Source organism: Rana temporaria, chromosome 7, assembly GCF_905171775.1.
Source record: "Rana temporaria chromosome 7, aRanTem1.1, whole genome shotgun sequence".
Lineage (NCBI taxonomy): Eukaryota > Metazoa > Chordata > Amphibia > Anura > Ranidae > Rana > Rana temporaria.
Window position 1 is genome coordinate 65,090,622 of NC_053495.1, and position 18,908 is coordinate 65,109,529.

The 18,908-nt window shown below is 42.2% G+C and overlaps 1 protein-coding gene across 2 annotated transcripts in view; it reads left to right on the forward strand.

The window, feature by feature from the left end:
- Positions 1–9,012, forward strand: part of LOC120945384 (TRIO and F-actin binding protein) — a 99,611-nt gene extending 90,599 nt beyond the window's left edge. For both annotated transcript variants that reach the window (XM_040359514.1, XM_040359513.1), the window contains exons 13-14: positions 7,948–8,111; positions 8,276–9,012. In XM_040359514.1, coding sequence (XP_040215448.1) covers positions 7,948–8,109 — 162 coding nt within the window. In that variant the 3' untranslated portion in view covers positions 8,110–8,111; positions 8,276–9,012. The remainder of the gene's footprint in view (positions 1–7,947; positions 8,112–8,275) is intronic.
- Positions 9,013–18,908: the final 9,896 nt, after the last annotated feature.

Genomic DNA, 18,908 nt, shown 5'->3' on the forward strand with positions numbered 1-18,908 from the left:
CTGAAGCTGTGTGTGTTTCTTGTTTTGATTGCATTTCCATGTTCTGTGTACTGTGGGAGACCAGATATAGTGAACACAGGGTCCTGGGTTTAGTAACACTTAAAAAAAAAAAAAAGCAAACTCTTTTTTTTTGGGGGGGGGAATAGAGTAATGAAAAGCTATAACCCCTTCTATTTTTTTTTTTTTTACCATACACATCCACTACTTAAAGCGGAGTTCCACCCAAAAGTGGAACTTCCGCTTAATCCACTCCTTGCCCCCTTACATGCCACATTTGGCATGTAATTTTTTTGGGGGGGGAGTGGGGGCTTCAGAAGGAGTGAGACTTCCTGTCCCACTTCCTTCTTCTGCCCAGCGACCGCCTAGGTGATATGTCATATTGCCTACAGCGGCCCTCCCTGTAGGCGATCGCCTGGGACACGTGACAGGTCCCAGGCGATCGCCTGACCAATCACAGTGTGCAGCACCGCTCGCGCATGCGCAGTGAGTGCCTGGCCGTGAAGCTGAAAGCTGTCACGGCTGGGTGCACACACCAACAATGAAGACGCCGGCCGTAGATTGCGGGAAAGGAGAGGAGCTGAGCTTCTGGCCGGCGCATCGCTGGACCATGGAGGTGAGTGCATGTTTATTAAAAGCCTGCAGCTACACTTTTTGTAGCTTCTGACTTTTTTAATAAACATTAAAAAAGCCTGGAACTCCCCTTTTAATATTCCTGTAATCTATTTTGATGAAATAATGTCTTGCTGCATTTTTTTGCCACCTTGTAATGTCCTCCATATGAGCTCCCCAACCTCTCCTTGGAGTCGTGTGCAATGCTCTATGCAAACTGCATATCCCATTTTCAGTTCCTAGTCCATCATGGAAGCCAGCAAGAGAGAGCGACTATGTTCCTACATACAATGACACCATGTTGAATGAATATAGCCACCCTCAGGAACAGGAAGTCAGATTACAGCAGCAAAAAAGGAGTTGAACATACTTAAATACAATATACATATTTAAATACTTTAATAAAATAGAAAGGGGAACCGTGGGAAAGGTGAACACATAGGATTCTGGCTCACAGGACAGCTTGGTGAATTTAATTCACATTTAGTCTGCCACATAACATTAGAATGCATCAGATTGTATTTGAGATTTGCCCTCCGGTGGAGACCAGCAGTTTTCCAGACTGTGATGGCTGTCTCACAGCCCTGTTTTCTAGTAAGAACTGTGTGTGTGTGGTCTGCAAAGCCTGTGCTTGGGTGTGCTGACTAGAGGCATCAGGAGCAATGTTTGCCACAAGCCTGTCGAATGTGGGTGGTTGCATCCTAGATGCGAGTGCATGTTATGTTTACGATTGTTGCCTGTGTCCGGATTGGGGAACTTAAGGTTTTCTTAATGATTGGCATGCTGGTCAAATTCTAGGCATATTCAACAGACAGCGATACCACACATCTTACCACCCTCCCTTGTCCCTCTACCCATTCTTCGTACCCCTGATACATGACGCATATCTATATTCCATTTTAATTTCTTTGCTTCAGATTTTGAGAACAGCCCCCATTCCCCATGGAAAACAATTCTCTCATTCAGATTTTAAAGTTATATATAGCAATGACATCATTTGACAATAAACTGAATTTCTACATGGCACTAAATTATATCTGCAGAGTAAAAAAACAGTAACCCCCTTGTCAAACAATGTATAAAGTGTCTACGACGCTACACTGTTTTCAGAATGGATGATGAGGTCTAACGAACATTAATAAGGCTTCAAACCACAATTGTATATAAGAACTAGCTCAAACTTTGAACTTAGGAAAAAAAGTCATGTTTTGTTAGGGATGGTAATAACCTGTCAGGTTATTACCATCTCTTTTATATCCCTTAACTGCTGTCAGTTTCCCCTCCCTTACCCCAAAAGGCATGATATAAAGTAAGAGAAATTTCTCCTCAGAACCTGGGGTCGGGACCCCCTCGGGGGTCGAATGACTATTTGCCAGGGGTCACCAAATCCTGGGCTGTTTCTGAAGCGGGCACTGCTTTCCCAGCATTTTCATGATCACCCAGCAGGGCTGTTCCTGGAGCCTGTGGCCGGCCGCCCAGCTGGGCTTGTCCTGGAGCCTGCGGCTGCCCACTCAGCCTCTTTGCTGCCGCCCATTTAGTTCATGGCATGACTAGGGGGCAAAGACTGGAGGTCAGCTGACTGGTGAGGAATGTGAAGTGGGAGGGGCTGGAGGAGACCCTATATCCTGATTTTGGCATAGGAGTGACTTGGAGACACCACAGAGCTGGAGACACAGCGAGTAACACTACCTGTGATTAGATTTGCAATTAAAAGTCCCTACTACAGTTCTCAGATCAGTAGATGACCTTGATCAAAAGCACCTTAATTGGCTGATCAGAATACCCCCCGGCACGGCCATTGATCCCACCACACACCAGCACTGCCACTCATTCCATTCCCCCCACCAATGAGTAAGAAAAGGAAAAAAAAAATGAAAATACATGGAAGGGGAGGGAAAGTGGGGGAGGAACAAAGAAAAAGGGGGAGAAAGAATAAGGAACTTGGCAAGAAAGAGGGATGGGGGGGGGGGGCAAGAAATTAGGATAAAGAGAGATAAAAGGCAAAGAAAGGAGAACAAAGAGAAAGAGGGGTACATCCTAAAATGTACCATAAGGGGTTTTAATACTGTACGAGTGGAAAGGACTCGGGGAGAGCTTTCCGTGGGTTACGGCCGCAAATTACTTGTCTTGCCTTGGGTGCCGACAACCCACGCTACAAAAAATGTACTGTTGGGGTCCCCACAACTTGGGAAATTTTATCAAGGGGTCACGACACTAGCAAGGTTGAGAACCACTGCCCTAGACTTTACCTACTCAAAGTGTTTTCCACTAATTTGGCTGGTGTTCAACTTTAAAGAGACTCTGTCACTATTCAAGGCAAAGTGACATGTTCCCTTGTAAGAACAACCATCTATGATACTCGCCCTTTTCACACTTCCCTGCTACAACTTCGACAGAAATCCAAACTGTGTGTAAGCTTCGTAATGTTGATTCCAGAGCTGACACAGTTTGCCTGTTCCTCCTTCTCACGTGATTGTGTTTGGGCCTGATTATTGACTGCTTAAACCTAGGAGAGGAATGCCTGAATTGGCCTGAACTGGAATTGATAAAACCAAATTAAACTTCCTACACTCGCCTCCCTTGCAGGTGTTCTTATCTTCTCCTAGTTGTCTTCTGAAATGTCAGTGTCGTTCACCATCTTTATTGACTGGCCGGGTTAAAGTTAGTTCATTCTTAAACCAAGGCATGCTGAGAAGGTACCCTGAGCTGCACATGTTCAGCTCATTGTATATTTAGTGGAAGAGGCACGGGCTTTAAGAAGAAAACTTTTTACTGCAGAAAATACACAAAGGTGTTTTACAGATGCTGAGGAAGCATTATGTCACCTCCCTACCCGTTGTAACCCCCAAAAACCTGCACCTCCACACTGTAACTGTGTGCATTGAGGTGTAGTTGGGATACAGCTCCATTCAGCATTACGACCTCCTAATGTGTACCCCCTTCTCCACTGCCTTTGCAGCTTAAGGATAAACATAGCTTTGCGCTTGCCCTAGGTTAAACAAATAATAATCCATCCACACAAGCATGGTGAACGCAGGCTCCATCAACCGTTTTTTCTAGCTTGTCCGTTAAAAGTTGATTTAATAATTGACTTCTGTCGAATGGGGGTGGCCACACAAGGATTGAAATTCGGCCAGTTCCTGCTGAACCAGCAACATTTAGATCCTTTAATGCCAGCCTAAAGCCTCGTACACCTGATGAGAATATTGGACAAATGATCTTCTTTTTGCAAGCTAGTCTCATATCAAAAATTTTATTGGTTTGTAAAATTACTAAAATTTTTATACAACAAAATACAACTTCGGAAGTGATATAATGTATTGTACTATAGTCAAACTTATTCTTTCATTTCTGAACATGAGTGGTCTTGGTCTTCTGACTTTTTTTTTTTTTCTTTTCGGGTGAGTACTTTACTGATTTAATAAAAACGGTACTGGTATTGTGCAAGAAAAAAAAATTGTACTTGTCCCTTCTGATAAAATCAACTCTCGAAAGCTGTGTACAAACAATCAGATTAACGGACGATTGCTTCGAAAGCGGTATTTTTTTTTTATCCAATTTTTTATTTTTATTTATTTTCCCTGATTTTTGTGTACTAGCCATAATACGGACAGGAGATTTTAATCTGGCTGTCTGTAGCCGTTTGAATCTTGAGGGGGGGAAAGAAGCGTTATTGTGTTCAGTACCATGTTCCCATTCTCGCCACAGGGTTTGAAGCAAATCGGACCTCAATATCGTTACACAATTAAAATATCTAAAAGGTGAAAAGAATCAAGGGGGTAATGAAGTGCCGGTTCACACTACAGCGACTTGGGATCCGACTTGTCAGACCTCAAGTCGCTTGACATCAGAAATCCCATGTTAGTCAATGAAAGCCATCTTAATGTACACTACTGAAGTTGCTCCGACTTCAGAAAAGGTTCCTGTACTACTTCAAGGCGACTTCTAGGCAACTTGTACCCATAGATTTCAATGGAAGTCGCCTCCAAAGTCGGATCACCATCTTAACTGAAGCAACTTTACAGAAAAAGAAAATGGTTTACTCAGGCAAACCCCTCCCTCCCACAGAGCTGATTATTCTGTGATTAGCCACAGCCAGTCGCCTGTCCTGGAGGCAACTTTAAGTCGCGCTGAAGTTGCCTTGCAAAGTCGCGCTGTAAGTCGGGTTGCCCCTGTGTGAACCGGCACGAAGGGTAATGAAAGTGAGCTAGATAAGCAGCAGAGAAGTTGGCTATGAGATGGGAGGGAGAAAGAGTCACAGGGGTTAGATCCACATTCAGTCAACTAGAACTATCAGTTGTAATACAAACAAATAAACAGAACATTTCCCAGCATATCTCCCAGGTAGCCTGTAAAAAAACTGAAACTAATTGACACTCAATTTGCTCCTCTGTAAAGTGCAGTCCTAATGCTGCGTACACACGGTCGTTTTTCGGCATGAAAAAAAAGACGTTTTTAAAAACGTCATTTAAAATGATCGTGTGGGCGTCACATCGTTTTTCGGCTTCTGAAAAACGACAAAAAATTTTGTTCGAACATGCTGCATTTTTACACGTCGTTTTTTAAAATGTCGTTTTTCGTGTTGTTAAAAATGATCGCGTGTGTGCAAAAACGACGTTTTAAACCCACAGATGCCCAGAAGCAAGTTATGAGACGGGAGCGCTCGTTCTGGTAAAACTACCATTCATAATGGAGTAAGCACATTCATCACGCTGTAACAGACAAAAAAGCACAAATCGTCTTTTACTAACAAGGAATCCGCTAAAAGCAGCCCAAAGGCGAATAGAACTTCCCCTTCAGAGTGCCGTCGTACGTGTTGTAAGTTGCCATGCTTTGTTCATCATGGTGTGTGGGCAACATCGCGTTGTGTGTACGCGGCATCACTCTTAAATGTGAGTTTCAAAACTGGAATATATATATATATATATATATATATAACCTTGTATAAATTTAAGGGCAGGTATGGCCTAGAGGGAGTCTATTCCTCAAAGGCACAGGGATACATTTCAAGCCCAGCAAGAGCACAATGGCAGCTGAAGGTGTCTAATATGTTCCCACGACAAATCCAGCGAGCAAGCTACACAAAAATGGCAACCTCTTCAACTTATATCTAGCTTTAAAAATAAGTTGCACAAAACCGGTATTGTGCAATATAAACAAACAGAAAATTTCTCAGCACACTTACCAGCTAGCCCAAAAAAAGAATTAAAAGTGTCTAACAATGTGAAAAACAGGACACATATGCAAATATATACAGAAGCCAAACTGCCTTGCCAAGGCTCCTCTGTAAAGTGTGGTCCTAACCATTTGAGAGTCTCCAAATTAGAGTATATATCGCAGTGGATAAATTGAGGGCAGGGCCAGCGCCAGCATAAGGCGGCTTAGGTAGCTTGGCGTCCCAGCAACTGATGATGGGCTTTGCACAGGAGGACACTTCCTCTGTGCACAGCAGCTCTGCCCTCTGACTCAAGCGCCTATTTCTTGCCTTCAACCATGCTGCTATTAGCTGGAACTCTGATGTGAGGGATCTGATGTAAAGAGGGACTCTGATCTCATAAGGGGGCCACTTATGCTCAGTAGAGAGCTCTGAATGTAGGGGGACTCCTAATGTGAAGGGGGGGGGACTACTGATGTAAAGGGGGATCTTAATTTAAAGGGGGACTCCTAAATTGATGAGGCAACTTCTGATCGAAAGGGGACTCTGATGTGCAAAGGGGGACTCTGATGACTCTGACTCTGATGTGCAAAGGGGGATTCCTGATGTGAAGAGGGGACTCTGTTGTGAAGGATTGGGGGGCTCTGATTTGAAGGGGGAACTCCCAGTGTGAAGGGGAGACTCCTTATATGAAGAAGGGACTCTGATGTGAAGGACGTTAGTAGCAGTTTGAGGGATATGACAAACCATTTACCACGGACGGGTGCTTACAATGATCAACTTATTAATGTAAAACTTTTATCCCAAAAGGAAAAAAACTTTTACTGTAACTGATTATAAAGTGTGAGTTGGACTTCGGTTTGTTAGTGTATTTAAATCTGCAAACAGTCCCCGTCCCCCCAGACTGACAATGCTGCTATCTGCTCTGCCCCCTGTGCTCCTTAATCCAGAGTGGGGATGCTCTAATACAGGAGGTGCATTACTGTGTGTAAGGCACAAAGGGGTGGTGGCAAAATGCATCTTTGCTCCCTCCAGGCTCGGGCCCTGAGGGCAGGTTTGGCTGGAGGGAGCCCATTCCTTCTTACAGCCACAAGGACACAATGGCAGCTGAAGATGTCCATTGTGTCTCTGCCAAATCCAGTGAGAATTATCAGCCAATAACTATTGTAGGTGCAGCTTATTTAACCACTCCCCCCCCCCCCCCCCGGCCTATAGCAGAATGACGGTGGTTCAGTTATCCTGACTGGGCGTTATATGATGTCCAGCAGGATAAAACCCCCGCCACGTGCCCGCATGGGCACGCATCGCGACGATCGGTGGTGTGACCTGTCGGTCTGACACACCGCTACACCGATCTCGGTAAAGAGCCTCTGACAGGGGCTCTTTACCACATGATTAGCCGTGTCCAATCACGGCTGATCACGATGTAAACAGGAAGAGCCGTTGATCGGCTTTTCCTCACTCACGTCTGACAGACGCTAGTGGAGGAGAGACGATCGACTGCTCTCCTAACAAGGGCGGTTTGTGCTGATTGTTTATCATCTCAGGACCACCAGGGATAACCATCCACACTGGACCACCAGGGATATGCCAATCAATGCCCAGGCAGCTTCCAATCTGTGCCAGTGCCACCATGAATGCCTATCAGTGCTGCATATCAGTACCCATTAGTGCTCAGCGGTGCCACCCATAAGTACCCATCTGTGTCACTTATCAGTGCCACCCATGAGTGCCCATCAGTTCCGCCTATCAATGCATATCAGTGACACCTCATTCGTGCCGCATTTTCAGTGCCCATCAGTGAAGGAGAAAACTTACTAATTTTACAAAATGTTATAACAAACAAAAGAAAAAATTGTTTTTTTTTTCATTTTCAGTCTTTTTTTTTTATTTGTTTAGCAAACAATAAAAAATCGCAGGGGTGATCAAAAAACACCAAAAGAAAGATCTATTTGTGGAAACAAAATTATAAAAATTCTGTTTGGGTACAGTATAGCATAACTGCACAACTGTCATTTAAACAGCGACAGTCCTGAAAGCTGGAAATTGGCTTGGGCAGGAAGGGGGTGTAAGTACCTGGTATTGAAGTGGTTAAATAAGTTATTAAAACATATAAACTTCTTTTTTTTTTTTTTTTTTTTTTATTCTGAACAAGTTGTGCTTTTCATTCCATCTTTTTCAAGGACAAGAGGTATGCATCCGAGAAGTACAAAGACATTTATGTGGAACTCAATAATATCAAATCCCGCTCAGAGCGTGAGATTGACCAGCTAAAGGAACACTTGCGGCTCGCCATGTCAGCACTGCGTGAAGAGGCTGCACTACGGAACAGTGTAGGAGAATAGTGGTGAGAATGGTTTATACTAAATATTAGCCTGTGTTGTTCTACACATCACATGTAACATAATATGCTGCCTTTGTGTAACAAAGTAAAATTGCCATTGTAGGGTGTATAGTAGCGTATTCCAAATCATACTCTGTCCTAATACTTTATTCTTCTTTAATTCACAGGATGTTTAGATGCCTTTTTTTCATGGAGATACGAAAATCGTGTATATGCAGACACTGTGACGTCACTGCATCTCTGGCTGCGCCACACAACTGCATCATTTTATATGTGAATCACAGGATTTTATACAGTTTATTATTTTTATTATCATACGAAGATCCTCTTTGACGTGTCTTAAGACAGTAGCACAAGGTCATATAGCCCAAAATCTGCAGCATCAGTTTTGGGATATTTTAGTATGTTTTACTGTTACGTATGGCAGAATGTAAATGTTTGCTTTTAAAGACCAACTGTATATGTGGACATGTAAGTGATATAAATGCACTGGGAGCAATTGTGGGAAGACATAGTAGAGCACTGGGTGGAGCTGAGCTGTGCAGAAGCGAGTGCACTGAATGTTGGGAATGTAAACAATGTCAGTAATTTAACAGAGTGAATACCAATTGTATACTAAGAGGTCATTGATCAGATGACTGGCTAGAGAAAGGCCCTTTACAGACATATAATAAACTGCTGGGGAGTGGTGTTATGTTTGATGAAAGACGTTTCATTCCTCACATGTAAGTACAGAGTATTGTTCAGTTCAAAACTGAATATTGTACCAGTGAGGACTGGTTTGTATGTCAGCAGTGTGACAGTGATGTATGTTTTATGTAGATCTCTTTTTCACAAGTGTGAACACAAACACATTTAAAATAAAATATTGTTACCGTTAGCATTAAATAATTTGTATACCGAAGATGTGAAATATATTGATCTTCTCACTCTCTTTGGGATCATCTAGTTCAACATTCCTGCAAAGTATTTACCAGTGTGAACCAGGCTCACTTGACCTGTACTCTGGATCTCTGGTGCTCAGCCTTGTCTGGTATCAGATGGCAGATAGCATCGGTATGGTGGAATGTCCAGCTATATACTATTGGGATTTGGCTCCACAAATGAAAGCTACTATATGAATCATTTCACACTATAGAAACCTGTACGTATGTTTCTATTCATGTTTTTCTTTAATTGGACTACTTGTGTTTCAAATCTAGGGATCTATTTATGCAGTGCAAAAACTGCCAATTTAATGCTATTTTACTTTGCACTGTATTATGCCGTTATATTTCTCGTTTACAGAAATCGAATGCAGAATAAGTAGTGGAAACATTGGGGGTTATTTACGAAAGGCAAATCCACCTTGCACTACAAGTGTACTTGGTAGTGCAGTCGCTGTAGATCTGAGGAGAAGTTCTGAAATGAGGGGAAGCTCTGCTGATTTTATCATCCAATCATGTGCAAGCTAAAATGCTGTTTTTTTATTTTCATTGCATGTCCCCCTCGGATCTACAGCGACTGCACTTTCAGCGCAAAGTGGATTTGCCTTTCGTAAATAACCCCCATTGTGTGCTGTTGGCACCATATAGTTTCCAGTGCAAGTGCCTGTCAGTAAATTGGATGAAATATGTCTGCAGTTGGCTTTTCTGCACTTTCTTGGTGCAAAACAACTTTTATACTATTAACCAGCAAAGTAAATATAAAGGCACCAATGTTCAATTTCTGAAAAAAATAACTAATCATGTGAGCATAAGCAGTAAATGAAGGTTGCACATCGTACACCTTTGTAGAAAACAAGGACACTGGGGGGGTTATTTACGAAAGACAAATCCACTTTGCACTACACGTGCAGTCGTTGTAGATCTGAGGGGGACGTGCAAGGAAAATAAACTGCATTTTAGCTTGCACATGATTGGATGATAAAATCAGCATTTCAGATCTTCCCCTCAGATCTACAGCGACCGCACTTCCATGTGCACTTGTAGTGCAAAATGGATTTGCCTATAGTAAATAGCCCCCACAATTCTCACTACCGCTTGCTGACATTCCTTGCACACAGCCCTCTGTGGATCTTTGCCCCATGTGCTGCCTGAATTCCCAATTTCAAATTTGTTGAAAGCCTGCAGGAATCGAAAACTGAATAAATACAAATAGTGTTCAAGACACAATGGGGGTTATTTACGAAAGGCAAATCCACTTTGCACTACAAGTGCAAACTACAAGAGCACTTGACATTACACTGAATGTGCACTTGGAAGTGCAGTCGCTGTAAATCTGAGGGGTAGATCTGAAATGAGGGAAAGCTCTGCTGATTTGATCATCCAATCATGTGCGAGTTAAAATGCTGTTTTTTATTTTCCTTGCATGTCCCCGTCGGATCTACAGCGACTGAACTTTCAGTGCAATTTCAAGTTCACTTTGCACTTGTAGGGCAAAGTGGATTTGCCTTTAGTAAATAACCTCCAATATGAGGATGGGTATACACACAATATTTCTAACCAGGTTTAGATTCCAAATCTACAAAACCCACCACCAACCTTTTCTACCGCTATTATAAAAAGCTTGAAACTGTTGGTGATAGGCTTTGTTGATCTTTTTTTGTTTTTATATTAAATTGAAAGCTGGTTGAAAAGTACCTAAATATTGTTGTGTTCATGATCATCTTTACTACTCATTCTTGCTATCTCTCAAACGATGAGCAATGAGATGGCTCTTCTCCCTGCAGGGACTCGGCATTGGGGATGTATGATGGTGACAATGGGGTAAGGGCTGTAGCTGCAGATGGAATGAAAGTATAATCAATGCTGCTATTCTATTAAACCCTGGTCTGGTATACTGCAAGGGTCTCCTTGCTAAACGTTATGACCCCTCACAAGTCACTAGACGATGAGACTGCAATTTTATGACTACTACTGTAATTTGTGAATGGGTCATATAGTATATTATAGGACACAAGTCCTCACCCTGTCGCTCATTACAGTAAATAAAATTATTTTTTTTGGCTTATTGTAATTGATGTGAGAGATAATTCTAACCCATATTACACCATGTGGCTTATTTACAAATGATAATAGTCACATGGTGTACACAAATGGCATATGAATTGAGCTATTTGCTTTATATTGCAAATAACATGCAGATTCTCTGCACCAATTCTTTAAACATCAGTGGGCATAACAAGCTGAACAGTGATAAATGGACCAATTATGCAGTGCAATGGAAAGCTTGTTATGCACAGCTGAGTGTAGAGTGTATTTAAATAAATTACTATATATGGGTCATTCAGTCTTAAATTATTATAAATATGTGGGCATATTTATAAAAAATGATTGTCCTCCTTGACACAGGCTTCCAATTTATGGACATTTAAATACAAATCATAGTACATGTGCTGATGGTTTACTTTACCCAGATGAGCTTCAGAGCCTTATTCCCGTTTTGGCTATGGGCTTATACATTTTTCAATCATTTTTATTTATTTACAAATTAGGCTTTCTTTTGGTGGCATTGTCATCCATGTGTAGTTGAATGTTCTATAAAAGCAGTACAAAATTGCATAACCTGTGTTATCTTACAGTAACCTGTATCTTGTCACCAAAACTTTGTGTCAACATTATTAAAAAATTAAAGGCTAAGATTACCTTTTGAAAACAAATTAAATAAATGCACATTTTTTCTCAGGTAAAAAAAATGTGCATTTATTTTTATTTTTTGTAAGGAGCCTGCAGAGCATTGCACCCATGATCAGTAGACTGTGGATGCAATGCCAGGACCCTGTTGACTCCCAGGATAGCTGTCTGCCCGTACCTCCTGATACAGACAGGCAGTTACTTGGGAGCAGAAAGATCAAGAACTATGAACACCCTCGCAGTTCATTGTGAACTACAAGCTGTCGCCCCGCAATGGCTGATGGTACTTAGTCTATTCATGGGGTAAAGAGCCATGCACGGCCACTGTCAAATTGTGACAGTGCAAGCACCTTCCCCCTGCTGTCATAGAGAGGGGGTGATTGGAAGACGAGGGTGCAGATGCTGGAACATGTTACAAAGGTGAACTTTATCCTTTTTTTTAAATGTGTGTGTTTTTTTTTTTTTTACTTTTTGCTACTTTAACCAAGAATATAAAAAAAAAATCTAATGTGAGTCGGGAAAAGGAAGGCATTACAGATGGTTGGGATATTAAGGGTTCAATAAAGGGCAAAGATTTTAGATTTTTATTTTTATTAAAAACAAAAAAAAAACTTTCAGATTCTGTTTAAGAAAACATTGTATGTAGTTTGTTGCTCTGAAGAGGTGAAGCAGAATTCAGAATGTCAAGATCTGCTTACATTCTGACAAAGTACTGATCTCCTTAGGCCTCGTACACACGACAGAGATTCTCGGCAGAATTCGCCGAGAAACTCGGTCAAAACCCGGATTCTGCCGAGAATCTCTGTCGTCTGTACAGTTTTGGCTCGATGGAGCCGCCGAGGAGCTCGACGAGAAAATAGAGAACATGTTCTCTATTTTCTCGTTGGCCGCGTTGTTCTATAGGAGAAGGCGGCCCGCCGAGCTCCTCGGCGGCTTCATCCCAAAACGAGACGAGGAACTCGACGTGCCAAGCACGTCGAGTTCCTCTGTCGTGTGTACGGGGCCTCACAATTTGTTAGTTGGCTGCTAAAGAGAACTCTGCTACCACTGATCAGGAGTGCAGCCGTACAAATGACGGAAGGTCCCTGCAGCTGGGTGCAGAAAATTGTACTCAGCAGGCAAGGAATAATCAAATGTACTGGGTACTTTTGGATCCTTAACAGCCCAGACAAGCTGCTAGCAGGCTCAGCACTTACTTCAATCTTCCTGAAAGCCTGCTATCAGCCTATGTCATGTAACAGCCAGCAGTTCCATTATGTTTTGTGCTTAACCTTACCAAATTTCAAGGTTGCTCCTGTACAAGCTGAAACCCATGTGTACCCTTTTTTTTGTCTGAGTCTGACCCTGACCCTTTACCTTAAAGGGGTTGTAAAGGTTCATTTTTTATTTTCTAAATAGGTTCCTTTAAGCTAGTGCATTGTTGGTTCACTTACTTTTCCCTTCGATATCCCTTATAAGTGTTTTTTTTTTCTTTGTCTGAATTTCTCACTTCTTGTTCCTCCTTAGTAAGCTTGCCCCCATTATCTGAGCTGTTCTGGCTGGGGGTTAGTCAGCGTGCTCGCCCCCCTCCCTTGGGACTAAATCCCTGCAGGGAGATGCTGTGACTACAGCGTCTCCCCACATGGATGTAGTCCCAAGGAAGGGGGCGAACACGCTGACTAACCCCCAGCCAGATCGGTTTGGATGATGGGGGCAAGCTTACCCAGGAGGAACAGGAAGTGAGAAATTCAGACAAAGAAAAAAAAAACACTTAGAAGGGATATCGAAGGGAAAAGTAAGTGAACCAACAATGCACTAGCTTAAAGGAACCTATTTAGAAAATAAAAACAAACCTTTACAACCCCTTTAAAGTGGGGCTAAGTTAATGCCACGGATGGTACCATCTTAGCCTCTGTGAAGATGCACAGTTGCCATTGTTCTCATCTGACACCGGCTATTTGATGGCTTGAAAGATCAGTTGAGAGCTGATCTAAAGCACACTGGTAGCTGTGACCGTTCTCCCCAGAGGCATGCCTTGAATGTAACATACACTGAGCATGCACTACTTGGCACACTTGAAATAAAAACATGGCAAAAATGACTGTTAAATCTGTGGTTTTGTTTTGCTGTAAGAGACAGGGTGAAAGGTTACCTGAAATCCAACCGTTTCTGCCTTGCCTACTGTGTTACTCCAGGCACTGTCCCTCAACTATAGGGTGCAAATAACTACCTCAGATATCGGAGCTTTGCATTTGTCTACATTCCCCCTAAAATAAAATCTATCTACACCCACTACCCCCATTTACAATACTGTGCGTTGCACGATGTCAGGCATTGTACAAGTACATATAATTATTTTTTCATCTCGATGGGCTACTTTGTGTGACACGTGCAGCAAAGAAGCTCATGCACATTTTTGAGCTTTCGATGTTTTTAACCGCACATTTTGCCTCATTTGCTCTGTGTACAAACACGTCTTGCTTGCTGTTTTTAGAGTGCCATTAAAAATGAATGTCACAGCAAACCCAACACACATTTTCAAAAAGACTGAATGACTGTGCATACGTTCACATGCTATACCAGTGTGACTTCAGCCCTATGACCAATAAGCAGGCTTCAATGGATTACCTCCTGAAAATAATTACCTGGCTGTTATGTAGACTAATTGGCTTTACCAGTTTATTCGTTACAGTACCTGAACAAGTATCGATCAGAGTCGCCCATCCAAAGTATTAAAAGATGAAGGCCATGACAACTGGGAAATTATTTTTTATTAGAGATGTCAGCAATGGAAGCCTTTGACTTTCTCATAACCAGTGTCCCTCTCTTGTTAGAGAAGTATGTGAGATTTTGAATTCAGGTGACACTCAAACTAAAATGTTTTCATCTACTAGGCATGATGAGCCCCCCCAGTGTGTTAAAGGGCACCTGCATTGTACTGATTTGATGCACAAAGGACTACGTTTCCATTGATTCTTCCACTAATAGAAAGTAATAGTAGACCTGGTTGAAAAATACATACTATATGTCAGCTTTTATATACTGGAATTAAATAAACCTTTGTATACTCGGCTGTGTGAAATGGTTTAATGCTTGTGTGGAGAACCCAACCACAACTTGTGGTTCATTTTCACTAAGGGCTAGATTCAGGTAGCCCTGCGTAATCTTGTGCGGGCGTATCTCCCATCCGTTACGCCGCCGTAAATTAGGGCGCAAGTTCCGTATTCATAAAGAACTTGCGCCCTAAGTTGAGGCGTAACGTATGTGGGCCGGCGTAAGCCCGCCTAATTCAAATGTGGATGATGTGGGCGTGTTTTATTTAAATTATTGTTGACCCCGCGTATTTTAAGTTTTTTACGAAGGGCGCATGCGCCGTACGTGAAAGAATCCCAGTGCGCATGCTTGAAATCCCGCCGCAAACCGTCATTGTAAATTATGTTCAGCCCTATTCGCGAACGACTTACGCAAGCGACGTAAAAAATTCTAAATTCGACGCGGGAACGACGTCCATACTTAACATTTTGTACGCCTCATAGAAGCAGGAGCAACGTTACGCAAATGACGTAAAAAATTTCGCCGGGCGCACGTACGTTTGTGAATCGGCGTATCCAGGTAATTTGCATATTCTACGCCAAACTATGGAAGCGCCACCTAGCGGCCAGCGTAAATATGCAACTAAGATACAACGGCGTAAGAGACTGAAGCCAGTCGGATCTTAGGCAAATTTTGGCGTACCTTGCTTTCTGAATACAGAAAGAAGATATGCCGGCGCAGATTTAAATTTACGCGGCGTATCCATAGATACGCCGGTGTAAATTCTCTCTGAATCTAGCCCTAATCCTGTAATCCTTCATGTGTGCTGAAGCCTTACAAGGTTTCAGAACTTGTCGGGAGAAACAAAATAATCTCTATCCTTGTAGACTGAAGCTACACAAATGTAGCTGTATATGGAATGCATGGGCACTGGATGTCAATATTTACAGTAACCTTAATGTGCCCTGTAAGAGCATGGGCATTTGGAGTTACAAGTATATGCAGGCCTTAAATACTCCAGCATTGCTTAAAATGATATTAAAGGCAATAAACAGGTTTTACTGGCCTGCTCTGTGCAGTCCCAAACCTCTTCTTTTTCGGATCTCCTGCTGGTGCTCCTGGCCCCTACCTCCTCAAATGCCCCCAGACCAAGCAGCTTGCAATGGGGGCATCCAAGCAGGCACGCCCCCAGAGCCGCTGCTCTGCGTGTCCATTCTGACATAGAGCCACGACTCGGCCCTGCCCCTCTATCACTTCATTGGCTCACTGGCTGTGATTGACAGCCAATGGCTCCTGCTGCTGTCTCAGCCAATGAGGAAGGAGAGTCCCCAGAGAGCCGATGCTCTTGTGCACATCTCTGGATCGAGAGGGAGCTCAGGTAAGTATTAGGGGGTCTGGGGAGCCTGCTGCACATAGGTTTTTTACCTTCATGCATAGAAAGCATGAAGGTAAAAAAAAACTTCAGCCTTTAGAACCACTTTAATCTTTGCATGTTTATAGTCATCAGGTTTACAAAGCATTTACCAAGCATTGAACAACTTTCTTGAATTAAAGTGGCTCTGTCACCAAAACAAACAAAAATAAAGAATAACTAAAGACAAAACTTTTTCCCTCACTTTGGAGGGATTTCCTCTTACTTCCTGTTTTGGCTATGGGACAGGAAGTGAAAAATCTCCTCATTGGATATGAATAACATTTACAGGGGTTTTAACTCGCCCTTATTCTGTCTAAAATAAAAAAGAAGCCGGACAAAGAATATGAATGCTTACCTGTCCTGCTGCGTATGCCTCAGATCTCTGTTCCCTTGCAGAGCTATGACTGCCAACAGAACCTTGAGCATCAGGAGTGTCTTGATGCCATTGGATATTTTTGGTGGTGTTTTTATTTGGTTATTTTTAGCTAGTTAATTTTGTTTCCTCTAGATATGGTTTGTAGATCTGAAGAGCCCCTTTTATAATTACATTTCAGTGGTGTAAGCGGGTCCTCCCCTACTTAGGGGGTAAAACTCACCCTGGACGTATCTGCCCTATATAAGGCAAATTATGTCCCTCTTCTTTCTTCTATGACAGAATATTTAAATAACTAGCAAAACTATAGTCTTTCTTGGATGGTCAGTATAGGTGCCATTTAAAATGACTCTTCCCAGAATTCTTTATTTCGATACCAGTTCCCGTGACATTTTTTAAGCAACTCCATTCAAGATTTTTTTCATTTATCTGGAGCCAGGGAGGGTGCAGAGTGGCTCGATCTTCCTTGTATGTCTCAAAATGGCACAGTGGATTGGGGGTTCCACACTTTTTGCATTACCATAGAGTGGCCCAGTTGATGCAACTCCTATCAATTTTTTTTCTACAACTTATTAGCCTGATTGGGTATAACTGGAGGGGCAGGCTACTGTGGTTACCTCCTAGGGAGCGTAGAGCTATTCTGAGCCCCTCTTTCTCGCTCACTGGGTCTCTGGGACAGAATGTGTAAAATATATATTCTCTAAAGTCGCCTCATACCCCAGTGGCCCCCCATTTTCAGAAATCTGCACTTTCCACCAAGACAACGCTTACAACAGTTTAGATCAGTGTTTCTCAACTCCAGTCCTCAAGGCGCACCAACAGGTCTTGTTTTCAGGCTTTCCATTATTTTGCACAGGTGATTTTATCAGTTTCACTGCCTTAGTAATTACCACAGCAGTTTCATCTGGGGGAAACCTGAAAACATGACCTGTTGGTGCGCCCTGAGGACTGGAGTTGAGAAACACTGGTTTAGATGATGGATTAATAAAGGTCTATACAAGATGGCACATTTTATAGATCATAAGAGCACATCAGACAGACCTCTTACTTTCGAGATACTCTGGAACTTACCCCAACTGAGTTTTTTCGTCATTATTTACAATCACTTTGTCGAGATCAGGGGGACATTACTACTAGAAGATTTTACTAAAATAAATGCCTGAGCAGTCCTGGGACGTGGGGTAGTATATCAGTTATATATTCTGTTAATGGATCAGGGCTCTAAACTCCCCTACCAATTGGCCTGGGAGGGAGACCTTGGGGAGACTATTGATGAAAACATTTGGTCCAAATGGTCGACCATAGTGCACAAGGGAATTTTGAACACTTGTCTGGTGGAGGCGAACTACAAAGTAATGTCACGATGGTACCTCATTTCCGACAAGGCTAAATAAGATTTACCCAGATGCATCCCATATGTTTCAGGGGGTGTGACCAGGAGGGCACAGTGCTCCACATCTGGTGGACATGCCTGAAAGTCAAAAGGTTTTGGATGAGACTTTTTAACTTGGTTTAATCGGTAACACGAGTGAATATACCTAAAAACGTTAAGACGCGAGCATGGAAAATCCCTCTGATAAATTAAATTAAATTTAGCATTAGTGAAAAATAAATTTCCTGAATTATGATAAATTAAAAATTTACTAGTATCCTTCATGATCAACAAAATCATTTTGAAAGGGTTTGGAACCCCTGGATTGAATATCTCCATTTACCGGGTGGGGTGGGGGGAGGAGTCGGTAGTCTGGAGCGTGGTGATTGACCGCAAACCTCTTCTTTCTCCTTTTTCTTCTGCTTTGCTTACTACTTCCCTTTTTTCTTTTTTATGCCTTCATACAAACTCTCACTTTGCCCTATTTTGGGTTCCCACATGTTTGATAGTGAGCTTCAAAGTTACGTTAAGCCTAGCTTATACTAGATAATGAGTTTTCTATTATGACTGCAAGTTGGGAAATCTGGTTCCACTACATGAGTCCCTCAGTGGAGATGCCTTTGCTGTCTTCTATGCAAGGCTTTTTGAAAATCATACAAGCAAAATATCCTTGACTTGTAATGAATATTATTAATAATATTGTTTAGGTATACAGGGTTTTCATCGATCATTGAGTTATAGGCATCTCATGAATCGCCACCTTGTTTTTGGGACGGGATGGTTATGGTTATAATATGGTTGATATGTTATAGTTCTGCAATGATCCCACCGCACTGATTGGACACTATTATAACACTGTTGTTGACATGATATTTGTGTGTTTGAGAACGTTTTTGTCTTTTAAAAACGTATTCTCCATTAAAATCATTGGGAAAGAAAAAGTTCAATATTGTAGACTCATGGTGGTTGATTAACTAAAGGCAAATCCACTCTGTACTACAAGTTCAGTCGCTGT